Source organism: Myxocyprinus asiaticus, chromosome 21 (genome assembly GCF_019703515.2).
Source record: "Myxocyprinus asiaticus isolate MX2 ecotype Aquarium Trade chromosome 21, UBuf_Myxa_2, whole genome shotgun sequence".
In the NCBI taxonomy this organism is placed as follows: Eukaryota; Metazoa; Chordata; class Actinopteri; order Cypriniformes; family Catostomidae; genus Myxocyprinus; species Myxocyprinus asiaticus.
In genome coordinates this window covers 7,991,429-8,016,902 of record NC_059364.1, presented here as the reverse complement: position 1 = coordinate 8,016,902, position 25,474 = coordinate 7,991,429, and the positions used below count along the sequence as shown (strand labels likewise).

Sequence of the window (25,474 nt, the reverse complement as noted above, 5' to 3'; positions counted from 1 at the left end):
TGCTGACAGACCCCAGAGAGAATAACTGTCAGATCAGACAGTGTACTTCAGTATGATGATTCCCCTAAAAGCCTGAGCTTCCTGTGCTCATACAGATTATGTCAATTACATAGAGCATCATGAGACAAAAAACCCCCCCCAAAAAAAACACCTTCTCTAATGTGAGCTATATGACTTGGCTTTTGAAGAAAAACTGAAGGTCAAAGACTCCAGCACAACTCACCATATGGTTTCGTGAGAGGGGGCAACCCAGGCTTTTACTAGACTGTGTTATATTTGTACTGGAGACACAGACATCCTCCAGGTCCTCATCATTAAAAAGCTCCTCTGTGTCCATGCCAATCGCAGCACCTATATCCAATCCCAACTTCTTCTGTAACTGTTTCCTCTGTCGGGCCAAACGTTCTTTTGGATCAGTCTCGTCTGAAGAACAGATCATAATCATTTCAAACTGTTTTGCATGAGGTTATAAGAAAACAGCAATAGTTGTCACAACAATACTAGGTGTTCTGGTTGGTTGCCAGAGTGTTGCTATGCAGTTGCTAAGGTGTTCTAGGTGGTTGCGTAATGGCCCAATTAAAAAAATCCAACAAATCTCGCTCTACATATGGCTCGGTCCTTCCTTCAATGCAAGTCTTTAATGCAAATGGGATGTTTCACCTTAAAAGGTGCTGTTAGCGATTTTTTTGATGGAATGGTTTGGAGAAAACATTTCTACTCCCTGAAAGATATCTCTGAAATAACCGTCCTAAAATACCTCATCAGTCTCTGTGACAGCACTAGACTGCGCAAAAAGGCAATAAAAATGTGTCTGCAGGCCATGGATACAACCTTCGCTCCAGTTTTTTTAAGCATCTTTTAAGCATTAAATATTCTATTAATTTGTTAATTTTAGGCCTATTAAATTTGTTTTTAAAGGGAATTCTATGGTATAGAACAAATGCAGTCCATTCGGAAATATCCAGACCCCTTCATTTTTTTCATCAATCTACACTACATGCCCCATAATTACAAAGCAAAAAACTGATTTTCGATAACTTTGCAAATTTATTAAAAAGAAAAAAACTGAAATATCACACTGACATAAGTATTCAGACCCTTAACTCAGTACTTAGTTGAAGCACCTTTGGCAGTGATTACAGCCTCAAGTCTTTTTGGGTATGATGCGACAAGCTTTGCAGACCCAGATTTGGTGATTTTCTGCCATTCTTCACTGCAGATCCTCTCAAGCTCTGTCAGGTTGGATGGGGACCATCAGTGGACACCCATTTTCAGGTCTCTCCAGAGATGTTTGATTGGGTTCCAGTCCGGGCTCTGGCTGGGCCACTTAAGCACAATCACAGTGTTGTCTCTAAGCCACTCTTGCGTTGTCTTGGCTGTGTGCTTAGGGTCATTGTCCTGTTGGAAGGTGAACCTTCGGCCCAGTCTGAGGTCTGAGCGCTCTGGACCAGGTTTTCATTAAGGATACCTTTGTATTTGGCGGAGTTCAGATTTCCTTCAACCCTGACCAGTCCCCTGGTCCCTGCCGCTGAAAAATACCCCCACAGCATGATGCTACCATCACCATGCTTCACCATTGGGAAAGTATTGCGCAGGTGATGAGAAGTGCCTGGTTTCCTTCAGACTTGATGCTTGGAATTGAGGCCAAACAAGTTCAATCTTCATTTCATCAGACCAGAGAATCTTGTTTCTCACAGTTTGAGATTACTTTAGGTGTTTTTTGTGTGTCTTGCACTGTGGACAAGCTTCCGTCTAGCCACTCTGCCATTAAGCCCAGATCGGTAGAGTGTTGCAGTGATGGTTGTCCTTCTGCAAGTTTCTCCCATCTCCACACATGATCTCTGGAGCTCAACCAGAGTAACCATCGGGTTCTTGGTCACCTCTCTTATCAATGCCCTTCTCCAACGATTGCTCAGTTTGGCTGGGCGACCAGCTCTAGGAAGAGACTATTTGTTCAAAACTTCATCCATTTAAGAATTATAGAGGCCACTGTGCTCTTAGGAGCCTTCAATGCATCCGAATTTTTTGTGTAGCCTTCCCCAGATCTGTGCCTTGACACAATCCTGTCTCTGAGCTCTACAGGCAGTTCCTTTGACCTCATGGCTTGGTTTTTGCTCTGATATACATTTTTAGCTGTGAGACCTTATATAGACAGGTGTGTGCAAAGTGTCTGAATACTTTCTGAATGCACTGTATATGTAGGCTTTTTCTGAACTATTGACAAAACCAGTTTTTACTTGATTCAATATGCCAATATCCAAACATCCTCACACTTAACACACCTCTAAAGCCTGAGAAAGGTGGCTTAAAATCAAAAACTACCATCAGACAAGCAATATGTGTATTTATTGCTTAAATTATTGGTCCACATAGAGTAAATAGTATGACATATTCAACATTCTAACTTAACAGTCAATTTAAATTGAACAAGTTAGTTAATGCATTCAGTAAGCGCCATGGTGGTGACGTGTGCCCATTCTTCCCCTTAGATCTTCAGTGGTGATCTTGTTCATGTAAGCTCATCGTTAGATCATATTTGGCCTTAGGGGTTGCACATTGGGAATTAAAAACAACCATCTGCATTGGAGTTAGTGCGATATGTGAAAATTGTAAATCTGCCAATAGCAGCTGCAGGGCAAATGAGTCTAATTAGAGCAGAGACAATAATGATGGCGATTCGTGATATATGCCATTCATGCCAAATTGCAAAGGCAACACCTTCAAAACAAGCTTAGAACATTTAAGCTGAATTACTTTATTGCCATTTTATTCAAATCAAAGTCACATTAGCCTTCTTATTAACATGACAAAACTGAAGCGTTATTCAATTTTTAATAAACTGTAGACAGAAATCAAGCAAACTCTCCCATTACAATGACTGAAGCGGTCACTCACTTCAGGTTTATACAGGTTGAAACCTGTAGTTTAGTGCGAGCTCACTGGAGCACCAAACAGAGTTCTGCACTCTTGCGAATGTTTTCATTAAAAATGAAGCTGTCTAATCAGCATAATAAATCAATTTACACAGCGTCTATGCCTCGAATAGAACGAGAGCATTTTAGTTTGTCACATTGCTCGTTTGCTGTGTATTTTCCATCTACGTTGCAACCGAGTGGTGCAACATGCAATGAAGCCAAAATAATTCTAAAGTGCTTTTCACTTTTGTTACAGCTTCTTCGAGTGTCAGGTGATGTTTCTTTACTATTAATTTTCATTTGCCACAGCAAACAGAGGTGAACCAAAGCAAGCATGGGTATTGGACTGTTTAAAACTTGCGCATTAAGATCAGTTGTCATTACTGATAGGACGGAGGACTAATTTAAGCATCTCTGATTGGTCATTGCCGTTTCATTGCTCAACTGACATGTCTGTGATTGGTTAGAACACTCAACCACTGCAAAAACACGTAACTGGAAACCACTGACGCAACAGGAGCAGACTTAAATGCTGTAATCGCCAGTTTTCACGGTTACATAATCCTGGCAGCCGTAATCGCAATTTATTTGGAATGCCCGGTTCTCAATGCGCTCTAAGTCCTCGTGGTGGCGTAGTGACTCGCCTCAATCCAGGTGGCGGAGGACGAATCTCAGTTGCCTCCGTGTCCGAGACAGTCAATTTGCGCATCTTATCACGTGGCTTGTAGAGCATGTTACCGCGGAGATGTAGTGTGTGTGGAGGCCCACACTATTCTCCGCGGCATCCACGCACAACTCGCCACGCGCCCCATCGAGAGCGAGATTCACACATTTTAGTGACCACGAGGAGGTTATCCCATGTGACTCTACAATCCCTTGCAACCGGGCCAATTTGGTTGCTTAGGAGACCAGGCTGGAGTCACTCAGCACGCCCTGGATTCAAACTAATGACTCCAGGGGTGGTAGTCGGCGTCAATACTTGCTGAGCTACCCAGGCCCCCTGAAATCTTTATTCTTAAGAATATTCAGACATTGGAATTGGAATGTAAAAAAATAAAAATAAAAAAAAAAAATTGAAATCGGGAAGGCCCCTCTCCATTGCCAACTGCGTTTTTTGTTCCCAGCTCAGAAATTAGGATGGGATGGTTATGGTTTAGATAAGCTTTTAGGTTAGTTATATTGCCACTTTTCTTTGTTTAAAAACAGTGGCAAAGTCGGCATATCGGCTCGTTCACGTTAATGGACTCTCCTCTCTCATTCGGCTTAAAGCTAAAATGTTCCCACACCAGAGCTGTGGAATGCAGCTTTGAAACCATTTAGACTTATTCTTCCAAACTTTCAGGCTGGAATTATGCAGTCATCAGGAAAACCACTATTACAGGGCTCGACATTAAGCATCGTCATGTGCTTGTCCTTCCGACAAATAAATTGGTCATTCACTTGTCCGAGTAAAAAGTTACTTGTCTGAAGACAAAAACAAAAGGACGTAAGAAAAAAAATCCTCCATCGTCATTATTTACATCTGATAGGGATTAAGAACACAGTGCAGAAAGATGGCAAATCATTACTAACCCTCAAGCCTGTATGAATTTCTCTCTTCTGAGGAACACAGAAGTATCTTTTTTTTTTCCTTCCTTAAATAAAAGTGGATTGAATCTAACATTCTCCCTAACATCATCTTTTGAGTTCCACAGAAGATAGAAAGTCAGACAGGATTGGAACAACATGAAGGCGAGTAATGATGTCATAATTTTTGGTAACACTTTACAATAAGGTTCATTAACATTAGATAATGCATTAGGCATCATGAACTAACAAATGAACAATATTTTACAGCATTTGTCAATCTTAATGTTAGTTACTAAAAAAAAAAAAAAAAAAAAAAAAACAGTTGTTCATTGTTAGTTCATAGTGCATGAACTAATGTTAACATATACAACTTTTTATTTTAATGTATGAAAATGTATTAATATACTGTATGTTGGAATTAACATTAACAAAGATTAATAAATTACATAAGTGGTGTTTATCGTTAATTCATGTTAATTGATGTAGTTAACTAACGTTAACAAATGGAACCTTTTTGTAAAGTGTTACCCAATTTTCATTTTGGTGTAAATCATCTCTTTGTGAGTACAAGTCAATTCTCACCAGCTGCATTAAAAGCGGCTGTTTAATATTGACTAAATGCATTGAAAATATGTTAACAGATAAAATCAGTTATGTTGTATATTAAAAACAGATATGCATATTAAAGACAATGTTTTCATTGTAATTTATTAATGTTAGTGTTAATATTATATTGTTATATACTTATTAAAATTGACTGATTCATATGGCAGAGAAAATACCTCGGATACATATATTAGATGGAGCTCTAGAAAGATAAGAGATGTAATGGGTGCATAAGCCTGTTTTAAGCGTTTCTCTTCACTCTAGATTTGGTATTATTACACAAAGCATTTCTGCAATTTCTGCCTTTCTTGCTGTATTATGAGGGAGCACAACGATGTGACGAGACAAAATTAGATTTCTCCAACGTTGCACGCTTGCGATGAAGACAGCTTTGTTGATTATAAACAGGAGCAATACTTTTAAATCGCATCGCTCGCTTATAGAGACGTGGTACAACACAATTCGCATGTCCAATTAACAGGTTTATACCCATTTATATATGTAAAATCTAAAATTCAGTAGATACGTGCACTGCTCGCACTCACATGCCGCTGAACGCTGCACCACGAGCGAAGGCGAGAGGGCGAAGCGATAGAGGAAATTCCCCGCATTCTGAAAGTGAAACATGCGGTTATTATTAAAATTGTGCTCAATCCCCGCTATCCTGCGCTACTGAGCCAACATTCGTTGTTGAGATTTTAATCAAGCTACTTGTCCGGTTGGGCAATTAAAATTCTCTTTAACTTGCCCGTTCAAAATTTCCACTTGTCCTGGACAAGCGTTAATGTCGAGCCCTGTATTAAAACACCTATTAGCCTCGAGTTACACATAATCTTCACTTGTCGCTGTCCGCTCCGTGTGTGTGTGGAGCTGCCTGAGCCCCACCTCCGACAAAAAAAAACAAAAAAAACAGACGCGAGCAGAGACGCAGCGCGAAATGTTGGTGACATTAATTCTTTTGTAACAAACACGCATGTAAACACAATGGGCAATATCGAGGTCGGCAAAAATGAGCAATGTCCATATATCATACGATAAATCGATAACGTAATTATCGTGACAGGCCTATGGGTCACAACCTTTTCTTTGGAGGGCAGGATTTTAAAAAGAGGGGGCATGTCTAATTCAACGGCTCAGTCTTGTGGAAGTTCCAGAGCAGCTAAATGAGAAGGGTATAGCTGCAGGCATGGCTCCAAAAAGGGGCGTGAGCTCCAAAATGCCATTAAAGATATAAGGAGCCCCTAACCCTTTCCCTAACCTTAACCCTTTGGAGTTGGGGCAACCTCCTTTTGGAGTAACCCTGCCTTCTTTTGGCGACTCCACCTCCATTTGGAGGTCTCCGGCCTGTAGCTATACCTACTTGGCTAAAAGAGTTTGCAGCAGCATTAGGAGGAATTGCTTAAAGTGAAAGCACACCTCTTCTCAAGCAACAGAATGAGGTATCATTCATGTCCGAAGCACAAACTGACAAATGCGGGAAGAGTCTTACTTGGGGTCAGGGATATGACTAAGCACAGCTTATGGAACACTGACATGGAAAACCAAGGACAAATGGGTCCATGAATCATTTCCTCTATCATTATAGACATGCAAATAAACTGCACACTTGTTACCTGATTCCAGGAAAAAAAAGAACGTCAATGGAAATAGCTTTTATTTCCTTACTACAGTCAAATCAAAAGCAAAACAATTCAATGCACGTCTTCCTAGCATTTTCTCATAGTACATTTTTTTTTTAGATCTTCTTGTTTTTGGCTGATCAGATGATGGGTAGTTGGCCAATGCATTAGAGTTCTTCTAATACATAATAAAAGAGCAAGCCATACCAAGTGCTTGTGGAAAAAAGTTTGATGATCGTGTAGCATAGCTATTTTTAATCTTAACCCAAGGCACGATCTGTGTGACCAGACCTTCACACCCAATAACAAATGTACTAATAAAATATGCAGGAGATCACACAGGACCTGCTGAGAGGAAGACAGGTGGCATCCACAGGAAGCACTCAGAAGATCCCAGCAATGGGGTCTCACAGAAACCTCCGGAGGATAACCCAACCAATAGATAGGCTGGCATCGAAGGCTCAGGAACAATGTTAAATATACACATAATCTTTCAAAATATTATCAGCACATACCCAGGTAAACATCAATAAGCTCCAGTTGCATCTGCCACCCAAAGTTAATTGGTGAACAAACAAATAAAATTAGATTCGTAGTGTGACAGTGTAACGCTTTACACTTTTTTTTTTTTTTTTTTTAGACCAGAGGTGCCCAAACTAGGGCCCGCAGGCCAAAGTTGGCCCGTGATGACCTTTGATTTGGCCTGCCAAATATAAGTGATTTTTTTAAATGTATATGCGTACTGCAATGGAAAATGACATTTCAATGAACGTTCACTCCATTGGCCATCCCAGGTGCCACCCCAAAATATTCACTATGATTGGCCAGCTCCAAAGTCTGAGGTGTGCATTCAGTACCGCCAGACAGAACCTAGTTGGTTTAAAACTGAAGCAGTGTCAAGAAATAACAGGTAACTAGGTGGACTCGTGGAACAGCGCGTACAGTCATCTGAAATAAAACATGGCTTGAACGCGCACTATACATTGTGCATCATTTCATATCCGCAAGAATGTGACCACTGAAGCACACCCGTGAAGCGGGCTTGATAAAGTCAGGTGACTGGCCAATTTGGTTGCTTAGGAGACCTGACTGGAGTCACTCAGCACGCCCTGGATTAGAACTTGCGACCCCAGGTGTGGTAGTCAGCGTCTTTACTTGCTGAGCTACCCAGCACCCCAAGTGTAATGTATTATTTAGTGAAAATCTTCAACAGTTTCTCTCCTTTACGCTTTCATTAGAGTGCACGAGAGCAACAGAATACACAGCAAAATGGGGCGTTCAAGTAAAAACTTTTGTTATCTAAAAACTGTCCACTACAGTATTGTACCAACAGAACACATCACAGCTGCACACAAACCAGAGAACAGAACATACAAAACATGCCTGAAGAGTTTGAAGTCGAAGATAAGAAGCATTTCTATGCCCGGCCTTATTTGTATGAACCGGAGTACTCGGAAATCAAACTGAGAGAGAGATGGAAGAGGCTTTTATAGTGTGTCGTTTGCCTTCTGGTTAGGACACGGTGTGACTGCCTTCAGCCTCTTAATTCTCTCAGTTTGATTTCCGAATACGGTACGTGTCTACTGACACGAAAATAATCCACCCAACGACGCCCTCAACGCTAGAGAGTTGTCGCTTTGGGGGGTGTTTGTAGTATGTAAAGCGAGTGTGTATTGTCTATCACCATTTTCAGGATACCAGCAATAATATAATCTTACATATGCATGATTACAGTTGAAAGAAACAGTGTTGATGTTACACTTTTACTTACCCAGCCACAGTGTTGTCAATGAATGAATGCAATCTCCATTTGATTTGTTTCGAGTCTGAATTAAACAATGATGTGATCAAAACACTGAAAACACCAGAAACATCAGCATTAAAGGCAGATTTTGAATCGCTTATGACAGGTGTCACTGCTTTCATCTCAAAGTGATTGGCTGGCACCCGGCATTTCCCACTTCTCATTTCTCAACTTTTTGATGCTCTCGACTACCCTCAGCACTTTCTCCGCAAAGCTGTCAATCCCACAATCCACTACGCGAGCACGACACTCAAACTCCCATAGGAATGGATTGAAAACGCCTTGCCCAACTAAAAAAAAAAAAAAGCACATTTTCGTTCGAACGGCCCATCTTGTGAGCGGGGGCAACGTAACTTCTGCTTTCGTGCACTCTCATGAACACGCACAGGAGAGCAACGGTCAGGGAAGTTCGCTAAATAATACATTTCATTTCAGTTTGTTTCTCACCAAACCTTTTCGTAATCCTTCAGAACAGGGCATATAATTGCATATAATTTATTAAGACTTCTGAAATATACTTTTGCATCCTTTTTGAAGCTTGAAAAGGTAGTCAAGATAAACTGCCATTGTATGACATCACTGAGCACAACATTTAAAAAAAAAAAAAAATTCACCCTTTGTGTAAAGAAAAATAAAAAGTCATATGGGGTTTTCATTTTTGGGTGAACTTTCCCCCGTTCATGCATACCCTGGGAATCGAACCCATGACCTTGGTATTTCTAGCAGTATGCTCTACCAGTTGAGCTTCAGGAACAAATAATAAAGTAATAGTGATGTTCGCCTCAAGAAGCACCATGAACAACATAAAAATTATAAAGCCAGAGTGAGAAATCTAATCATACCGGATTTGTCATCTTGTATCTCAAATTCAGCACCAGCAGAGCCGAGCAGCGATGCTCCATGCTTGAGCAGACGGGAGATATCGAACCTGTAGAAGCTCAGCCTGTCTGAGGAGCTGTCCTCTGGAGACATGTCTTCTGAAAACACCTCTGAGGACAACACACATTATAAAGCACGTGATCAGCACAAGACACTCACTTAACCAGATATCAGAAATAAAGAACTGAAATCATTAGAGGCCTCCGGCTTGTTAGTTGTTAATGTGTGGCATCACAATTGCAGGGATCAGATTGTTGCGATCTGCAACAGCTTTGAGAAGCACTTGCCAGTGTGTAGGCAGACACATGATGCTAAGCAGATGATGTAACAAGTTACTGCAGCAATGTGCATTCCTGTAAAAATGTATACAGAATTCCAAAACGTCAAATTCTTTGGTTATGCAATCTGACAATATTTAGCTAACCATCTTTTGGCTTTGGAGCGGGGTTCCATTCTGGAATATTCTTCACTATGGCTTCGACAGCCTGTCCCGCAGCGATTCGCGTATCCCAGTTTGGACTCCTCAAGTATGTTAAAACCTTTTAAGACAGGAGGGAATGAAAACAGATTAATAATCAGAGCGCTGTAACTCGGCAACAGTAAGGCTTGTTGAAATACATTATAGCTTATAAACATCATACTCTCTTATGGCTTTTCACACTTGAAACTGTTAACATCATGCATACTAAATGGGTGTTATATCACCATTAAAAGATGCACAGGATTGTAAGACAAACAAAGTTCCATGGCAGTGCCATGTTTTTTGGATATGAACCATCATGGACTTCCATGTAAATACCTGAATTTTGTAATCATACAGTACTATATATCTGAGAACTATGATAATATCACCATTGTACGTTTTGTAAGGGGATAAAGCCACTGTATGTCTCTTGAAGCCATACAATAGTTTTGTAATCCGCAAGGCTGTGTTTAAGTAAATAAATATACAGTCTGCATGCGCAGCGCCATTCAGTGAATGAGCACTGCTCTGTTGTTGACCCACACACAAATCATGTGCGCGGCTTGTGATGTGCTGCTGTTTTTTTTTTTCAGTGCTGCAGCTCGCAATATGCGTGCGCTCCACATGAACTCCATCTTAGATGTAGATGCTTGATAGTTTGGTTCTCTTAAAACATGCATTGAGAATGATGAGAAGCATATTAAAACTACTGTCTGTAAACTAGCCTACAGACTGAAACTCAAAGTTCTTCCTGGAGTGTTTCGACAAAATAAAAGCCAGAGGGTTTTAAAGTTATGAAATAACGACTTCAATTTTATTACTGTATAACTATTTACTATTTTTATTATTAATAACAATAGTTAATTTTGTTGCTGCATTATCCAGTTGAGTAGTTAACAAAAGGTTTTCTTAATACGTTTCAAATTTTCTATGCAGGCCCAATTCTTTTGTCTACTCTATTTTATAATGAAATGTGCAGTTATATAAAAAGTGGTTTTAGTGCTTTCCTAATAATCACATTTAGAATTTAATTCTTCCAAACAAAGTCTAACTTAAAATAATCATTTTTAGTTTTTGGCCCAGTATTTAAAAATTTTCATTTTGTTACATAACTAGTTTTAGAATTCAAATTCAACAAATTGTAATTTTGACAGCCTTTAATGCAACAAAATAAAGAGCAAAGCCATGCATTAGGCGTGTAATTAATATATTTTATAATTTTCTTGCAGCGACATACAATGGTGGGAAATGCCTGTTGCTGGCAAGTTTTATCGTTATTCATCATTAACAGTACAGATAATGCATACAAACTAAAATGTTCAGTCCAAATCCACAAGTAAAACAGAATAATTACCAATAACACTTTGCTTCCACCATGATTCTTAAAATCGACACGTCCCCAACTGGGAAAGTCAGGGCTAAAGAAAAAAAAATCTAAACACCGAGCGTAATTTAGACTTTTGTTGGACGATATATTGTCCAAGAAATAATTGTGAAACGATATTATTGTCAATTTAAGACCATTTTATGCCACTAATAGCATAAACACCCTTTCAAAGAGCAATTAACTTCTAATTCTTATGAATATTCAGACATTGGAATCGGAATGTCAAAAACAAATTAAAGTCGGGAAGGCCCCTCTCCATCTCCAACTGCGTTTTTTGTTCCCAGCTTGGAAAACTGGATGGAATGGTTATGTTTTAGATGAGCTAGGGCTCGACATAAAGCATTGTGATGTGCTTGTCCTTGGTCATTCACTTATTGTCCGGAAAGAAAAATTACTTTTTTTTTTTTTTGCTGTTGTGTTTTCTAAAATTAGCAGTTAAAATTGCTGTTTAATGTTAACAAAATGCATTAAAATTCTAACAAATCCTGAGAAAGTACCCTGCTTATTTAATACTGTATGTGGGTTGTTGACAAATAACATAACTGTGAACTTTTATCAACATATGAAAAATCAACAACCCCACACCTTTACACTTAACATGTCCACTCCAGAAACACATCTTACATCCCTGAAAAAACAGAGACATTTGGCATGTCCCAGCAGGATATCAAATGTCAGATGGAACAACCCACCAAAAAAAATGAATATATTCATGACATAACAATTAACAGTATTTGTTAAAATTACTTTTACCTCAACAAATAATGTTTTTATATTTAAATAATAAAATATAAAAACAAAACTGAATCAGGTGTAAGGAAAATATGACTGCTTTTTACTTGATGGTTGTACGACCTCATATTTTATTTATTAAATAAAAAATGTGGATGTGTTCAATACCACATGAAACAAATATAAATAGCATAGTATTACAGTTAAAGATTTATTTTTCTTTTCTTTTTTTAAGAATATGTAGCTTTTCCATTTTCATTATGGAGAACCTTATTTTTGACTGACACATGTATTTTAAAGACATAATATATTTTCATTTTATGTATATTGTTAATATTATAGTGTTTTATATATTACATATGTTTGCATATTATTACATATTAAAACTGACTGATTCACATGGCAGAGAATACCTGTATAGGTCAGAAAGAGCTCCAGAGAGATGGAGATGAGAGATGTAACAGGTGTTTAAACGTTTCTCTTCGTTCTTGTCAAAGGTGTTGTATTATGACTTATGACGGAGCGCCACGATATGAAAGGCTGCAAACCTGGATCGCTCCAACGTTACGCCCTTGCAACGTTGACAGCTTTGTCATTTATAAATAGGTGCAATAGCTTTATCACATCACTCTCTTAACACAGGTGCAGTGCGATGACATTCGCATGTCAGAAAAAATGTGTCCACTTCGCGCGCTCACACCAAATTCAACAAGCGCTGTAGCACGAGAGAGAGAGAGAGAAAGAGAGAGAGAGAGGAAACAAACGCAAAAGCGGATTTCCTGTATTCCCACAGATTCTGGAATATAAAGACAATACTCTGAATCCCACGCAGAATTTCAGACACTGTAGATTATTTTCAACAGCAAGATATGTTTGTTTTAAATAAGTGATACAGGCATATGCTAAAATCACAAATAAACCCGGTATTTTTAGCATTATTAAGGTTTCAATCAGGCAACTTCTCCAGTTGGGCAAGTTAAATTCACTTTCACTTGCCCTTGCAAAAATGTACTTGTCCCGGACAAGCATTAATGTCAAGCCCTGGGTTAGCTGTATTGCCACTTTTCGACATACCGGCTCGTTCTCGTCAATGTTTTGAAACCAAGTCCATTTGGACTAATTCTTCCAAACTTTCTGGCTGAAATTATGCAGTCGTCGGGAAAAAACACCTATTTACCTCGAGTAACATGTAATCTTCACCTATCGCTGTCTGCTCTGTGTGCGTGTGGAGGAAATGCCTGAGCCCCACCTCTGACACAGAGAGCAGATGAGAGGACAGAAGCAGCACAACTGGCTAAAATGTTGGTGACATTAATTCTTATGTAAACAAACATGCATGTAAACACAATGAGCAATATCAAGGTCAGCAAAAATCATCGAGGTCATGTCCATATTTCATACGATAAGTCGTAATTAACGTGACAGGCCTATTGTAATTATGACTTTGTGGTGGCGTTCATGTAAGCTCAACTAGTAAATATGATCATTTCGAGGCCCTGTCCCAAATGGCACCCTACACCCTTGCTGTCTTCTTCTAAGTCCAGACTTTGATGATGTGAGTGCAGACCGGTGGGTCGCTGGTCAGCAAGGCCGAGTGTGCATGAGTTATAGAAGTGTGAATTTGGGATAGACTTCAATCAGATAACGCATTTTTATACATCATGTTTTTCCTTTACATACAATTTTACTAATTATTATTAGAAAAAGTAATGATAGGGTAAAGGAACACATCGTAAACTCACTCTTAAATATTTGTTTTTATTAAATAATTCAAAGCAACACACCGACAATAAAGCATTACAAGATCTGCAATACAAAGCTTACAGAACAATAAAACCCCATATTTATAAAATATTTAGAGAACAAATCAACATGACTTGGACACCTGAATGGCTGGAGGCAGGTGCATGGAACAGTCAAATATACAGAAAGAACATGCGTCTCACGCATCGCAAAAATCATTTAAAAAAAACAAAACATCCACACATCTATACATATACACTATATACAGTATATAGCCGGTAGACCGAACATAGCTATTCAAATAAATATAATGATTATTGCAAGCTATAACTATGTACAGGAACATACTCTCTCATCTTAATATTTTATGGGGCTTCTCCACTGCACGGTACAGCTCAACTCGACTCTGCTCACTTTTTGGGGGGTTTCCATTGTGGATAATATCTGGTACTTTTTTTTAGTACTACCTCGGTCGAGGTTCCAAGCGAGCCGAGCCGATACTAAATATGGCGTAAAAACCCTGCAGATCACTGATTGGTCAGAGATAATCGTCACTACCAGTGTCACTGGATTTGCGACACGGGACATCAACCCGCTAGTTTTAAAGTTAGCAACAGCGATAGCAGTATCATTTGTTCACGTGACTTTCAAATTGTAAAAAAAAAAAAAAAAAAAAAAATGGCTGCGCGCAAAACCACGCCGTGGTCAATAAAACGAGGTGCATAGGTTCCTCTCGTTAGTAGCCGAGGAGAGGATCCAATGAGAGCTGGATGGGGTGACGTGAAACGAAAAAGTCTTTCAGGAAGTATCTCAGCAGCTGTTGGCCGCACACAGCTACTAACGGACCTACTAACAGTGTAGGGAAAAGTTAAAAAAAAAAAAAAAAAAAAAAAACTGACTACAGAACCATCAAGGTCCACAACAGCTGGAATGGTTCAAATAGAAGAAAGTGGAAGTGGTTCGACCAAATGGATGTTATCTATGGCAACAGACCGGCGAGCAATGGGAGGGAGAGTGCCCTGGACTCGGCCACGGCGTTGTTGGAGTCCACGATGGAGGATGGTACGTTTTGTTACGTTAACTCTATATTCTGCTTGAAAGCTTCACTTTATTTAGTTGACCAGCTACTGGAAAACTTGCTTCTAAAACAACCAGGCCAATTTATGTCACGGCAGCAGAGGCGCAACTATGACGATCAGTTTATAATCCCACCCACGTTGAGGCTGCACTAAACAGCAGTGGAAAAGCAAGCTCAGAAAAGTAAAGCGAGCAGAGTCGAGTCGTAACGTGCAGTGGAAAAGTGCCATTAGATACTCACAATAATACTAAAATCATCTTGAAAACAACATTTCTGAGTGATAAAATGACAAATGGACACCCTATGGTCTCATATGGGAACACACAAACACAGGTGATAAGACAGGCAATCCACATCAAGAATGTGTCATTTGGGAAAGGGCCTGACATGACTTGAACACACCTAAAGGCCAGTTCACCCTGCCCCAACAAACACCAACAGACACAAACAATTTAAACATTCTGAATTTGGCTGTTGTATTTAGAAGGTTGAGAAACATAACAGTCGTGTTCACACTGAACAAATAAACACCATCAAACTTACGTCTTTGCGTGTCGTTGTTCGTCTTTGAAGACGACTAACAAGGAAGAGGTAATATTAAGCCTAATGTCTGTCATTTAATATATAAATATTATGTGCGGTTGATTAAACATTCCAAGAGTTCTGTCAGAGGACAGCAATCCAGTGCAAAAAATAAAAATAAAAAATAAAAAAAAACATTTTACACGAGGTTGTCCATAAAATGTGTATAAATAAAAGCCATTTGCATTTTGTGTGATTTGACACCATTTGAAAAATAAAGGATCTGTGTTTTTCATGAGTAAAGAGCACTTCAGCACAAATTAATCTCCATGCCTTGCCTATTTGTACATATTCCCTGACGTGTCATCCACACAACACTTAACATATAATGTTTTGTTTTCTTTAGAAAAGAACTTAATGCTTTAAGTTCGCTACAAAAATGTGATTAATCGTGATTGACTATGTTTCTCCATCTCTATCAATGCAGGTGTGGCCGCTTGCATTATTTTTCTGCGAGTTGACAGGTACGCTTACCTCACTGTCATGGCAACAGTTCGTGATTAAGTTAGATTACATCAGACTTTGTTGGAAAAATCATACCAGACTGCTCAAACATTCAAAGACCTGACAAAACCCGACTGAACATGTTAAATTGGTGAAAGACACCAACGAATACCAACAGGGTGATCACACTGATCCGACAAAACCCAACAAGTGTTGGATGTTGGTGTTTGTTAGGGCAGTTTGAATCGGCCTACAAGCGATGTTGACCATTCTACAACTTCTTGAATTAGATATGCCCTCTGTCCAAAACCCCACCCTACAAAGAAACCAGGGTCCAAAATTAACACCCAACACAAATTTTCTATTTGGCCGGTGAATTTCAGTGTCACACGCCATTCTGGCGGGTGCTTGTAAAATAATTTAACATGTTCCAGATTTGTCCTCAAGGGTGCTCTGTTGGCCTACAACCAGTAATGTTGGAGGCGTTTACATAGAACGGCTCTCATTAGCTAGTACCGCTGCTGTGCTCATCGATAGACTCAGTAAGCTGTAAATCTTGAAGTACAATAATGGCAATGTTCAGGAGCGTTCATGCCATCAGGGTGAAGGGAAGACCATTTTCGGATTTCCAGTGTAAGTTTTAATAACCCATCACCACACATACAAATTCACTGGTAACGATTGCATTATAATACAGGAACCGAATGATTTTCACCTTGGCTGGTGGGATGAAAAGAAAATTTCAGACCCTGAAAGAAACCACTGTACCGTTGATCCCGTTGTAATCAGAGATGGGGCAGGTGCCCATTAGTGTTATCCTGTGTGGTCAAATTCATCAAAATCAATGGTAGCAAAATAGCATTTTGCACGACAAATGTACTGAAACCATGTTCTCAGCTTCCTGCTTCCCATATATGGACTGCCCTTTGAACGTGCAAAATGATTAAAGGAACAGTTCACCCACAAATAAAAATTCTGACCCTCATGCCATCCCAGATGTGTATGACTTTCTTCTGCTGAACACAAAGATTTTCAGAAGAATATCTCAGCTCTGTAGGTCCACAAAATGCAAGTGGATGTTGATCAACACTTTAAAACTCTAAAAAGCACAGACAATAGTTGTAAAAGTTCTCCATAGGACTCCAGTGGTTTAATTAATGTCTTCTAAAGCAAAATTATCGTTTTGAGTGAGAAACAGAACAATATTTAAATCCATTTCACTATAATTGTTTACTTCCAGTCGCTCTCCGATGCGAGTCCACGAGGGGAATCGGTTCACACCACCATTCGCATCACGCAAGCGCGTTGGCATGTTCAAATAAAAGCGAAAGCAAAACAAATGAAGCTTGTGAATAGCGTTCTCTTGTAAACAAATCGAGCTGCATTTCCAGTTGTATCACGTCAGTCCTCATGTGAACATGCCAACACGATTACGTCACGCGAGAGGCAGCGTCACCCGAGTCACCTCGTGGACGCTTAGGAGAGCGACCAGAAGTAAACAATTATAGCGAAAATGACTTAAATATTGATCTGTTTCTCACCTAAAGTGATCGTTTCGCTTTTGGAAAACATTAATTTAACCACTGGAGTCGTATGGATTACTTTTACAATGACTGTCTGTGCTTTTTGGAGCTTTAAAGTGTTGATCACCATCCACTTGCGTTTTACAGACCTACAGAGTTGAGATATTCTTCTAAAAATCTTTGTGTTCTGCTGAAGAAAGTAAGTCATACACATCTGGGATGGCATAAGGTTGAGTAAATGATGAGAGAATTTACATTTTTGGGTGAACTACCCCTTTAATAGGCAGAAAGCACCTTAAAGTCTTCTGAAAAGCAGAACAATGAATCTGACACATTTTGTTTGCTGTTGTTTACAGAGACTAAAACTGTCACAGAGGCATGTGTGATATTGCAGGGCATCTAATTCAGTGACATATCTGGTTAGGTAATATGTACATTTTCTGCATGCACACTGAATGTTTTAGTTTTTGTTCCGACAACTAAATAGATTTGTGTCAGATATGTTTTTTTGCTGCCTGTCTGAACAATGGCAAAACACTCACCTTTGAAATCAGGTTATTAAGCTCATGTGGGTGAAGTTTGACAACATCTCCCAGCTGTTGAGCAGCTGCTTTCCTGGTCACAGGAGTCGTACCTGTATCCAGTAAGATAAACAGACGTTCCAGCCTGGAGAAAGAGAGAGAGGACATTATCATTCACAGAATGAAGACCTGATTGATGATCAGTACTTACCATCAGGAACCAAATATGCTTTAGGAAAATGATTGAGACGGACTACTGGTAAGTCTATCAGGGAGCATCACAATGATAAAACACTCAAGACTGAAAGCCCACTAAAGCCACAATAACACAATTTGGGCCTGGTCGTCTTAATGGTAGGGGTGTAACGATCAATCGATCTGGATCGACGCAACGATTCAAATGTTATCGATACGACGCGTAAATATAGATATAGACATTTTTTTTTAAGATGCACCTTTATTTTAATACTCTCATGTCAGCCACAGCATTTTTCATTACAACTGTGGAAGTTGTAGCCAAGAAAACCACGGACAGCACGGATAGTTGGAAACAAATCATGCGTATGCATGTACTTTGAATTGGATTAAACTGAAAAATAAGATGTAATCAAACGATTGATGATCACTTATGATGTTATTTTTTATATTATTATCTGTATAATTTTTCTTCAACATATTTAGTACCTAATTTTGTTGTGGATACTAAATATACACTTTTCAGAGAGCTCAAAATATTCAGAATTATATTTTGGTTGCATTTGAGGGCAAAACATTTTTTTTTAATTGTGTAAAATAGGCACATAATATCGGAATATCGATTGTAGGGCCCTGAATCGAATCAAATCTAAAGTATCGGCAAATATCGGATCGCAAGCCAAGATAATCGATACAAGATCGTATCGTGAAGAAACATTCGATTTACACCCCTAGATAATGGATGCATTAATTTTATGGATGTTATTAGATATCAGACGATACTGATCATTTTCGCCAAAAAAACATACCTGCTTATGTCTATTTACTCTTAAACAAATCCAACCAGCTTCCCTCACGGCATGAATACAGACGTTATATCACAACACATTAATCTACTGCATGAACCGAAGTGATGGATTAAGAGCAATGAGGGTTTCCTTTAGTCCAGTTTGCAAAATTAATTTGTGATTAACCCTCAGAAGGATGACATTGTATGGGTTAGTCCACTAATCACCAGTGGATTTGCACATTATCCAGAGATTTACCAGGATAAAGGCGGCCCATTTTGGCAAATCACCAACTGTTTAGATTCAATTCATATCACACGTGAAATATAAGATAAATCAATGCTAATACATTTGATACAGCATAAAATAACCGCAACTAAAAGCTGACACGTTAAATATTTATGGGCGTGGGGTGTTATTTTGTTTCTGCAGCCCACAGCTATGAAGAATGTCTTAGTAGCGGCTTATCTGACATCTAAATTCTAATATCTAAAATGAGAAGAATTCAGCAGCAGATACTTTGGAAACCATACATAACCCTCTGACTCACCTAGAAACGGCCATGTGGGCAGTTAGGGTGTCCGGGATATGAACCGGGCCCCGGTGATACCGGTTTCGTGTTCGGGCTCGTGCTGTTGTGCCGCTGATCGTCGCGTGCGCGTCCAGGCCCGATGTCTCGCGCACAGGCTCAAAATCGCAGTGCTCGCCTCTAAAATATCTCCCACAGCGCCCAGAGACGCTGAGTAACACCTAAACCAGCGCAAAGACGAATTCAGCCCTCGGCACTTCCCCAAAGACGATATTTTAATCGAATAAGTGGGGGAAAGTAATTTTGTTGATCACAAAAGGGAAGCCAGGCGGTTGGTTTTATATGAGGAGCCATCTTGCATTTATTCCTTCCTCCATGGCAGGCGCGCCGTGATTGGTTACATGACCTCGAGCTGACCAATCAAAACGCACTTCTAAAGGGGAAGCACGCAGAAGGAGAATAAAACCTACACCGGAAACGCGATTTATTTATTTTATTATTTTATTTTTATCTCGAGACTTAAAATATTTCAGTAAAAATATAATTGAAAGCTTTCTTGGCTTTGATGAATGTGGAAAAGTACTTGATAATTCATTTACAGTAAATCAGACTCACCTAACGTTGATATTCATTTAACAATCGAAATATTGCATGGAAATGTACATTTTCTAATTGCTATTACCTCCCTATGGTATTTAAATAGTTCTTACAAGATTCTCTGTCTGATTTCCGATAAATAGTTAAACTGTAGAGCGAATGCAAATCATAAAAAATGGAGATACAATAGAGCGGGCGTAATACTTGTATTGAATTTTGTGTTGTGCCTTTAAATTAAGATAATTATAAATAAATAAATAAATAAATAAACATTAAAACATTTAGCCAGACTGGGAGCGTTTGTTACTTAACACAACGCTGACAACGACTGACCAGTCACCAAAGAGAACAACTCAAGCGCTGCGTTTTTGCTTCTCGTTTACTTTTTCTTTTTTACTTTTCTTTTTTTTTTTTTTTTTCATACAGGAGGCAGAGGAAGTGAAATAGCAAACGAGGCCATTGTTTTTGCTTTTTCCAATATGACAGGGTCATAACTATGAAGACATGGGAAATGCAATTGCAAATGGACTTTGCTTTTCCATTTGAAATTTGGCATAAATTGTATGTTCGTGTAAATGAAAATGCAAACGGTAAAACGCGATTTGATGGATTGTGTCACAACTTATGCGTCCACAAATAGAAAACACAACTGCAAATACAATTTGCAATTTGTTTTGAAAATAGTCCGGAATATACTTCCATAGGCAATCGGAGCTGAAGTAGCAGGTGAAATCCCTGTGGTTTGGCTCCCTCTGCTGGTGACTTCAAGTACGAGCTTGTGAATTTCAAGTGAAACGTCTTAAGCTTTGGTTAAACTTCATTTAAAGGTGCACTCAGTATATTTTTGTTGATGTTGTGTTTGACTTACTCTGACAACTAGGAGTATGGATGCTGCATCATTGAAATGGAATAGTTTTCAGTACAGGCGGTTACTGAGATTAAGCAAGTAATATTCGGCTGGTTATGTGATCCTAACATGGCTGCCCCCATGAGGGGACCCTCTCTATGTAGAATAAAACAGTTTTTATTAGGATATTGGTATGATTAAAGGCTTCATCTTATGTGAGTTGTCATGATTTTTATAAATGTGTTTAGGAGCAGAACTTTTAATGAGGAAAATAAAATATTGAGTTCACCTTTAATATTGTATTTTTGTTTAACACATATTTCCTTTTTCCCACAAAAATGTGTTTGAAATTAAACAATAACCAGCAAACCCCCTGTTGAAGACCACTGGACTATAGTAATACACAATATTACACATGAGTGCACAGAATATACTCTGTCTTTTACGTTCTATCTGAAATAGTGTTGAGAAAACCCAGCTAAGGCCTGTTTTTCTTGAAACAACTGATATTTACATTCCAGTGTTCAAAATGGAATCCAGGATGAAAAAGTCCAAAGATTTCATCTTTAAATGCAAAATGCTTGGACTGTGCTGATCTTATCTACTATTAATGATGTTGCACTACACTCTTATAAATAAAGGTTTTAATTTGAGCCAGGTTTTACATCCTCATGCTATGTTATAAATAATTTTGGTTCAAGAAAGAACTTTATATTCTCTAGTTTTCAGAATACCATCATTCTACTGGTGCTTTAACCCCACTATTGTATTAATAAACTGCACCCTCCTTTTGTACTTCAGGTCATTTTTGACCCATATTGAAAACCATTCAAAATGGATAAATTCATGATTAGTGTAATGACACTAAAGACCCCCGAAAATGTATTGTATTTATTGTTTAAATGTAGTCTTAAAGCTTATAATAATAGGGGAACAAATAGATACATATAGAAAATTAATGGACTAACTTAATGTTTAAAGATTTCATATATATATATATATATATGGCCAAGGATGTCTCAATTCATGTTTATGACAATCACTATTGGATTACAACAGTTACTATACTACAACATAACTATATTACAACAGATTCTCATTTATTCTGATTGTAGAAAATCCACAGTATACATCTAAAAGTTACAATTTTAGTACATGATCTCACAAGTGGGGAAGCTATTGGGGAAGCTGGAGAACAGTATGGGGCTAGGGGCTAAAGTTGAGATCATTTGAAATATTTTTAGGTCAAACTTGATTCATAGATGTACCAAAGTAAAACTATTTAAAGCTGTAAAACAGCCAGAAACTCAGAAGGTAAAGGTCATAACTGGTTCTTCCCATACGGGTCAAAATTGACCCGTTAAGACAATGGAAGGAACCATTTGTTTTAAATTGTTATTTCTCTTAAGTACATAAAAAAAAAAAAAAAAAAAAAAATTCTCTTTTCTTTTTTGATGGTGCTGACAAAGCCAGTACCAAAAACTATGCAGTATTTATAACTATTTCTTTACCTGTGAGGGTTTAAGAACTCAGAAACCAATACACCGATTTGACCTAATATGTAGCATAAAGGACTTCTTGAATTTCCAGAGAACCATATAGCCACCTCTAGAGCCACCAAAATAGGTTCCTGTTAAGAATATGGATCTTCAAAGGTGCTGCACAGAACCATTGAATAACCTTTTTATTTTAATTTTTATTTTGTGATTTTTAAAGAAAAATGCCAGGCGTCACCTTCCAGTATTTCTGGTCACATGAATGTAGCTTACCTCATATGACTCTACCAGTATCATCTTTACTGACTAAAATAAAAACACTGGGGTCTAATCATTACACTAAACAGCATCAGTAGCATTAATGTTGACACAGAGCTGTGTGTCAATGTGACTTTCCAGTTGTCACAGTGTGTGAACAGCTCAGAATTGTTGTCATTTGATTGGCTTTGTCATTTTGAGGTGTAAAAGGTTCCTAATGCATGCTGTTAAACCTGTAGACCTGGTTTTGTCTGTTGGCGCATGATTGTCTGTCTCAGCTTGTTAAAAATCACAGAGCTCAAAAGAACGCAAGAAGGACCTACTAAGAAACACTCATGTTGTACTTGCTGGGGGTAAGTTTATCTCTTAATAGTTTTTATCATGGTAAACAGATGTAAAAAGTCAAACTAATATTCCATGATCATATTTGTTGTAATAGCTGTTGAATAAATAATTGAGCACAATAACACCATATTGGTCATACATTCAGGCAAACTTAACTACTATTTATATTGTATAATGAAGGTACATTTTAACCAAAAGGTCAACTGTGTTCTTAGGGCCAGGGTATTCGTCATGTCAGATCGGGAGAGTTTATCACATTGGGAAAAGTTGTTACATGTGTATTGTTATGCAGTTTATTCATTACTATATCTGTTGGCCAAAACAATGGTTTGATGTTTTTGTATGTTATCTTTACCAGTTATTGGAAACTATTTTGAATAGCTTCTACATCATTTACATATCATATAATTCTTTTCATTTGGATACACTGTGAACTGATTTTTCGGAATATTAATGCCTATTAAAATGTTCTAACCCACAGATAGTTTTGGGGCTTATCGGCATTATCATGTGCATGTCAAATGGTCTGAGTCAGGTGAGAGGAAATGTTTCAATATGACTTCATAACTTTTTTATTATGGATGTAAAAAGTCAGCAAACAATTATGCATGATCAATTTGCTCTTATATTTATTGTTGGAATAAAGTCGACTTCTCAGAACAAATATCAGCATTGAATATTGAATCTGACTAATTCAGGTGGAGAGGAAGTTAAATCTTCATAAAAAGTTTGTGCTGCATATCTCCTGTTCCGGAAGGGTTTTGCTCAAACCACCAAACCAGTTAAACCTCCCTTTACTTACAACCAGAGACTGTTTTATTAAAGTGACATAAAAATTGAAGTAAAGAAAAACGGAAACCTGAACTTGTAGTAAATCATCTAGGTTGTATAAACGTATTAGTAGTCTACTTTATTTGAAAATGTATCAAAGATATAAATAACCCATATCTTTAGGTAGCTGAACTGTGTAGATAATTTTGCCCTAAGGCTTCCACCTTAATTATTAATTAAAGCCTTTTAATTGCAGAAACGGGTCAGAGGTGGAAATGCCGTCCCAGATAAAAACCCTCCCTACAAAAATAAGGTAAACATATAGTTGGTGTGTACATAGCCTATATAAAGTGGGGACCAATTTTTTTCAGTACAAATTATATTATCAGGAATTTAAGTGACAATTTCATTTTAATTTTAAATTTAATTTGAGAACTTCTTAGTATTTAGCATGCCAACCTTCTTTATTTTATGTCATTACTTTTCTTTAATTTGTCAACATTCTGTCCCACTTTACACATATTAGGTGTCTTTAGCTACTATGTACTAACATTAAAATACATACAATACAATGTACTTATTGTGTAACTACATGTTGTTCTGGAAAATTCTCACAAGATTCACATTTGCTGCTACTGAGGTTGAGGTATGTGTAGGTTTAGGGTTGCGGTTAGGGATTAGGGTTATGGTTAAGGTGCAGGTTTGGGGTTAGGGTTAGGTTTAGGATTAGGGTTAAGGTTAACATTGTAACTACAGATGTATTTTGATGCAGGTACTTTAACTGTAAGCACAATGCAACAATAAATATGTACATAAGTATATTGTATGAAACGCTTAAGTACATATTAGTTAAAGCAGGTCCCAAAATTCTAAGAATTTCTGTGAATTTCCATGTTTGAATTAGATTTTAAATACCAGATTTTCAGTGTGGGCTTTGAACGCCACTGTACTGTATACATATATATTGTGTAGGCCTAAATATATACTTCTCTTATACTCATTCTCTGACCAGGCTACCTAAAAATGTATATTATTATAGATCTATTTTTTTTTTCACAGTGGAAAATGAATGAGCAGGAGCTTCACCTCATTACAAAACTCCTTTCTGTTGGGCTTGTGGATGCAGATCCAAACTATTTGCATCACATCAAAGAATTTAGAGATCTGAGAGGAGGTTCAACCTGAGACGGGAAGTGTCATTCAGAAGATAGCATTCAGACTCCCTTTCATGCCTTTAACTCTGGTTTAAATTTGAGAGAGGAAACTTGAGATAAATTTACTTCGCTTTGGTTGTTGGCGCTCCAACTAACAAAGATTTTAGCCATTGTCCTTCCAAATGAATTTAATGATCGTGAAATGCTTGGACTCCTGTTACTAATCTCAAATGATGTTCAAAACATCTGGATCATCTATTCTGCAAGACTCCAGTGGAACGGGCCAAGAGGGAAAAAGAAAAGTTTGTGATGAAGTTTATGTACCCATCAATTCCCATGAAATAGAAGGGTACAAAATCACAGCACTATGAATTATCCTTATGTTCCTAATATTTGCATCAGCAATCATTAAGAATATGTCATTTAAATATTTAATTCTGTGTGTGAAACAGAACAGATTTTTGCCTTTTTTTTTTTTTTTTTTTTTTAACAAAAATTGCCTTTAGATAAAAATTGCAATGGCCAGTTAAAAGTAGATTGACAGATCTAATTAAAGCAATTAATTTGCGCATATAAAGATATGTTGATGTTATTATATAATAAATAGTTATAATAATAATAATTTGTGA

At 38.0% G+C, this 25,474-nt stretch overlaps 1 protein-coding gene across 3 annotated transcripts in view; it reads right to left on the bottom strand.

The window, feature by feature from the left end:
- LOC127412189 (TATA-binding protein-associated factor 172-like) overlaps positions 1 to 19,753 on the bottom strand; it is a 57,817-nt gene extending 38,064 nt beyond the window's left edge. For 2 of the 3 annotated variants that reach the window (XM_051648348.1, XM_051648349.1), the window contains exons 1-4: positions 17,887 to 18,039; positions 9,817 to 9,931; positions 9,356 to 9,502; positions 224 to 423 (exon numbers count right to left, since the gene is read on the bottom strand). In XM_051648348.1, coding sequence (XP_051504308.1) covers positions 224 to 423; positions 9,356 to 9,502; positions 9,817 to 9,931; positions 17,887 to 18,039 — 615 coding nt within the window. Of the gene's footprint in view, positions 1 to 223; positions 424 to 9,355; positions 9,503 to 9,816; positions 9,932 to 17,886; positions 18,040 to 19,398 lie in introns of those variants that run through there. The other variant, XM_051648350.1, reaches the window with a different exon arrangement.
- Positions 19,754 to 25,474: the final 5,721 nt, after the last annotated feature.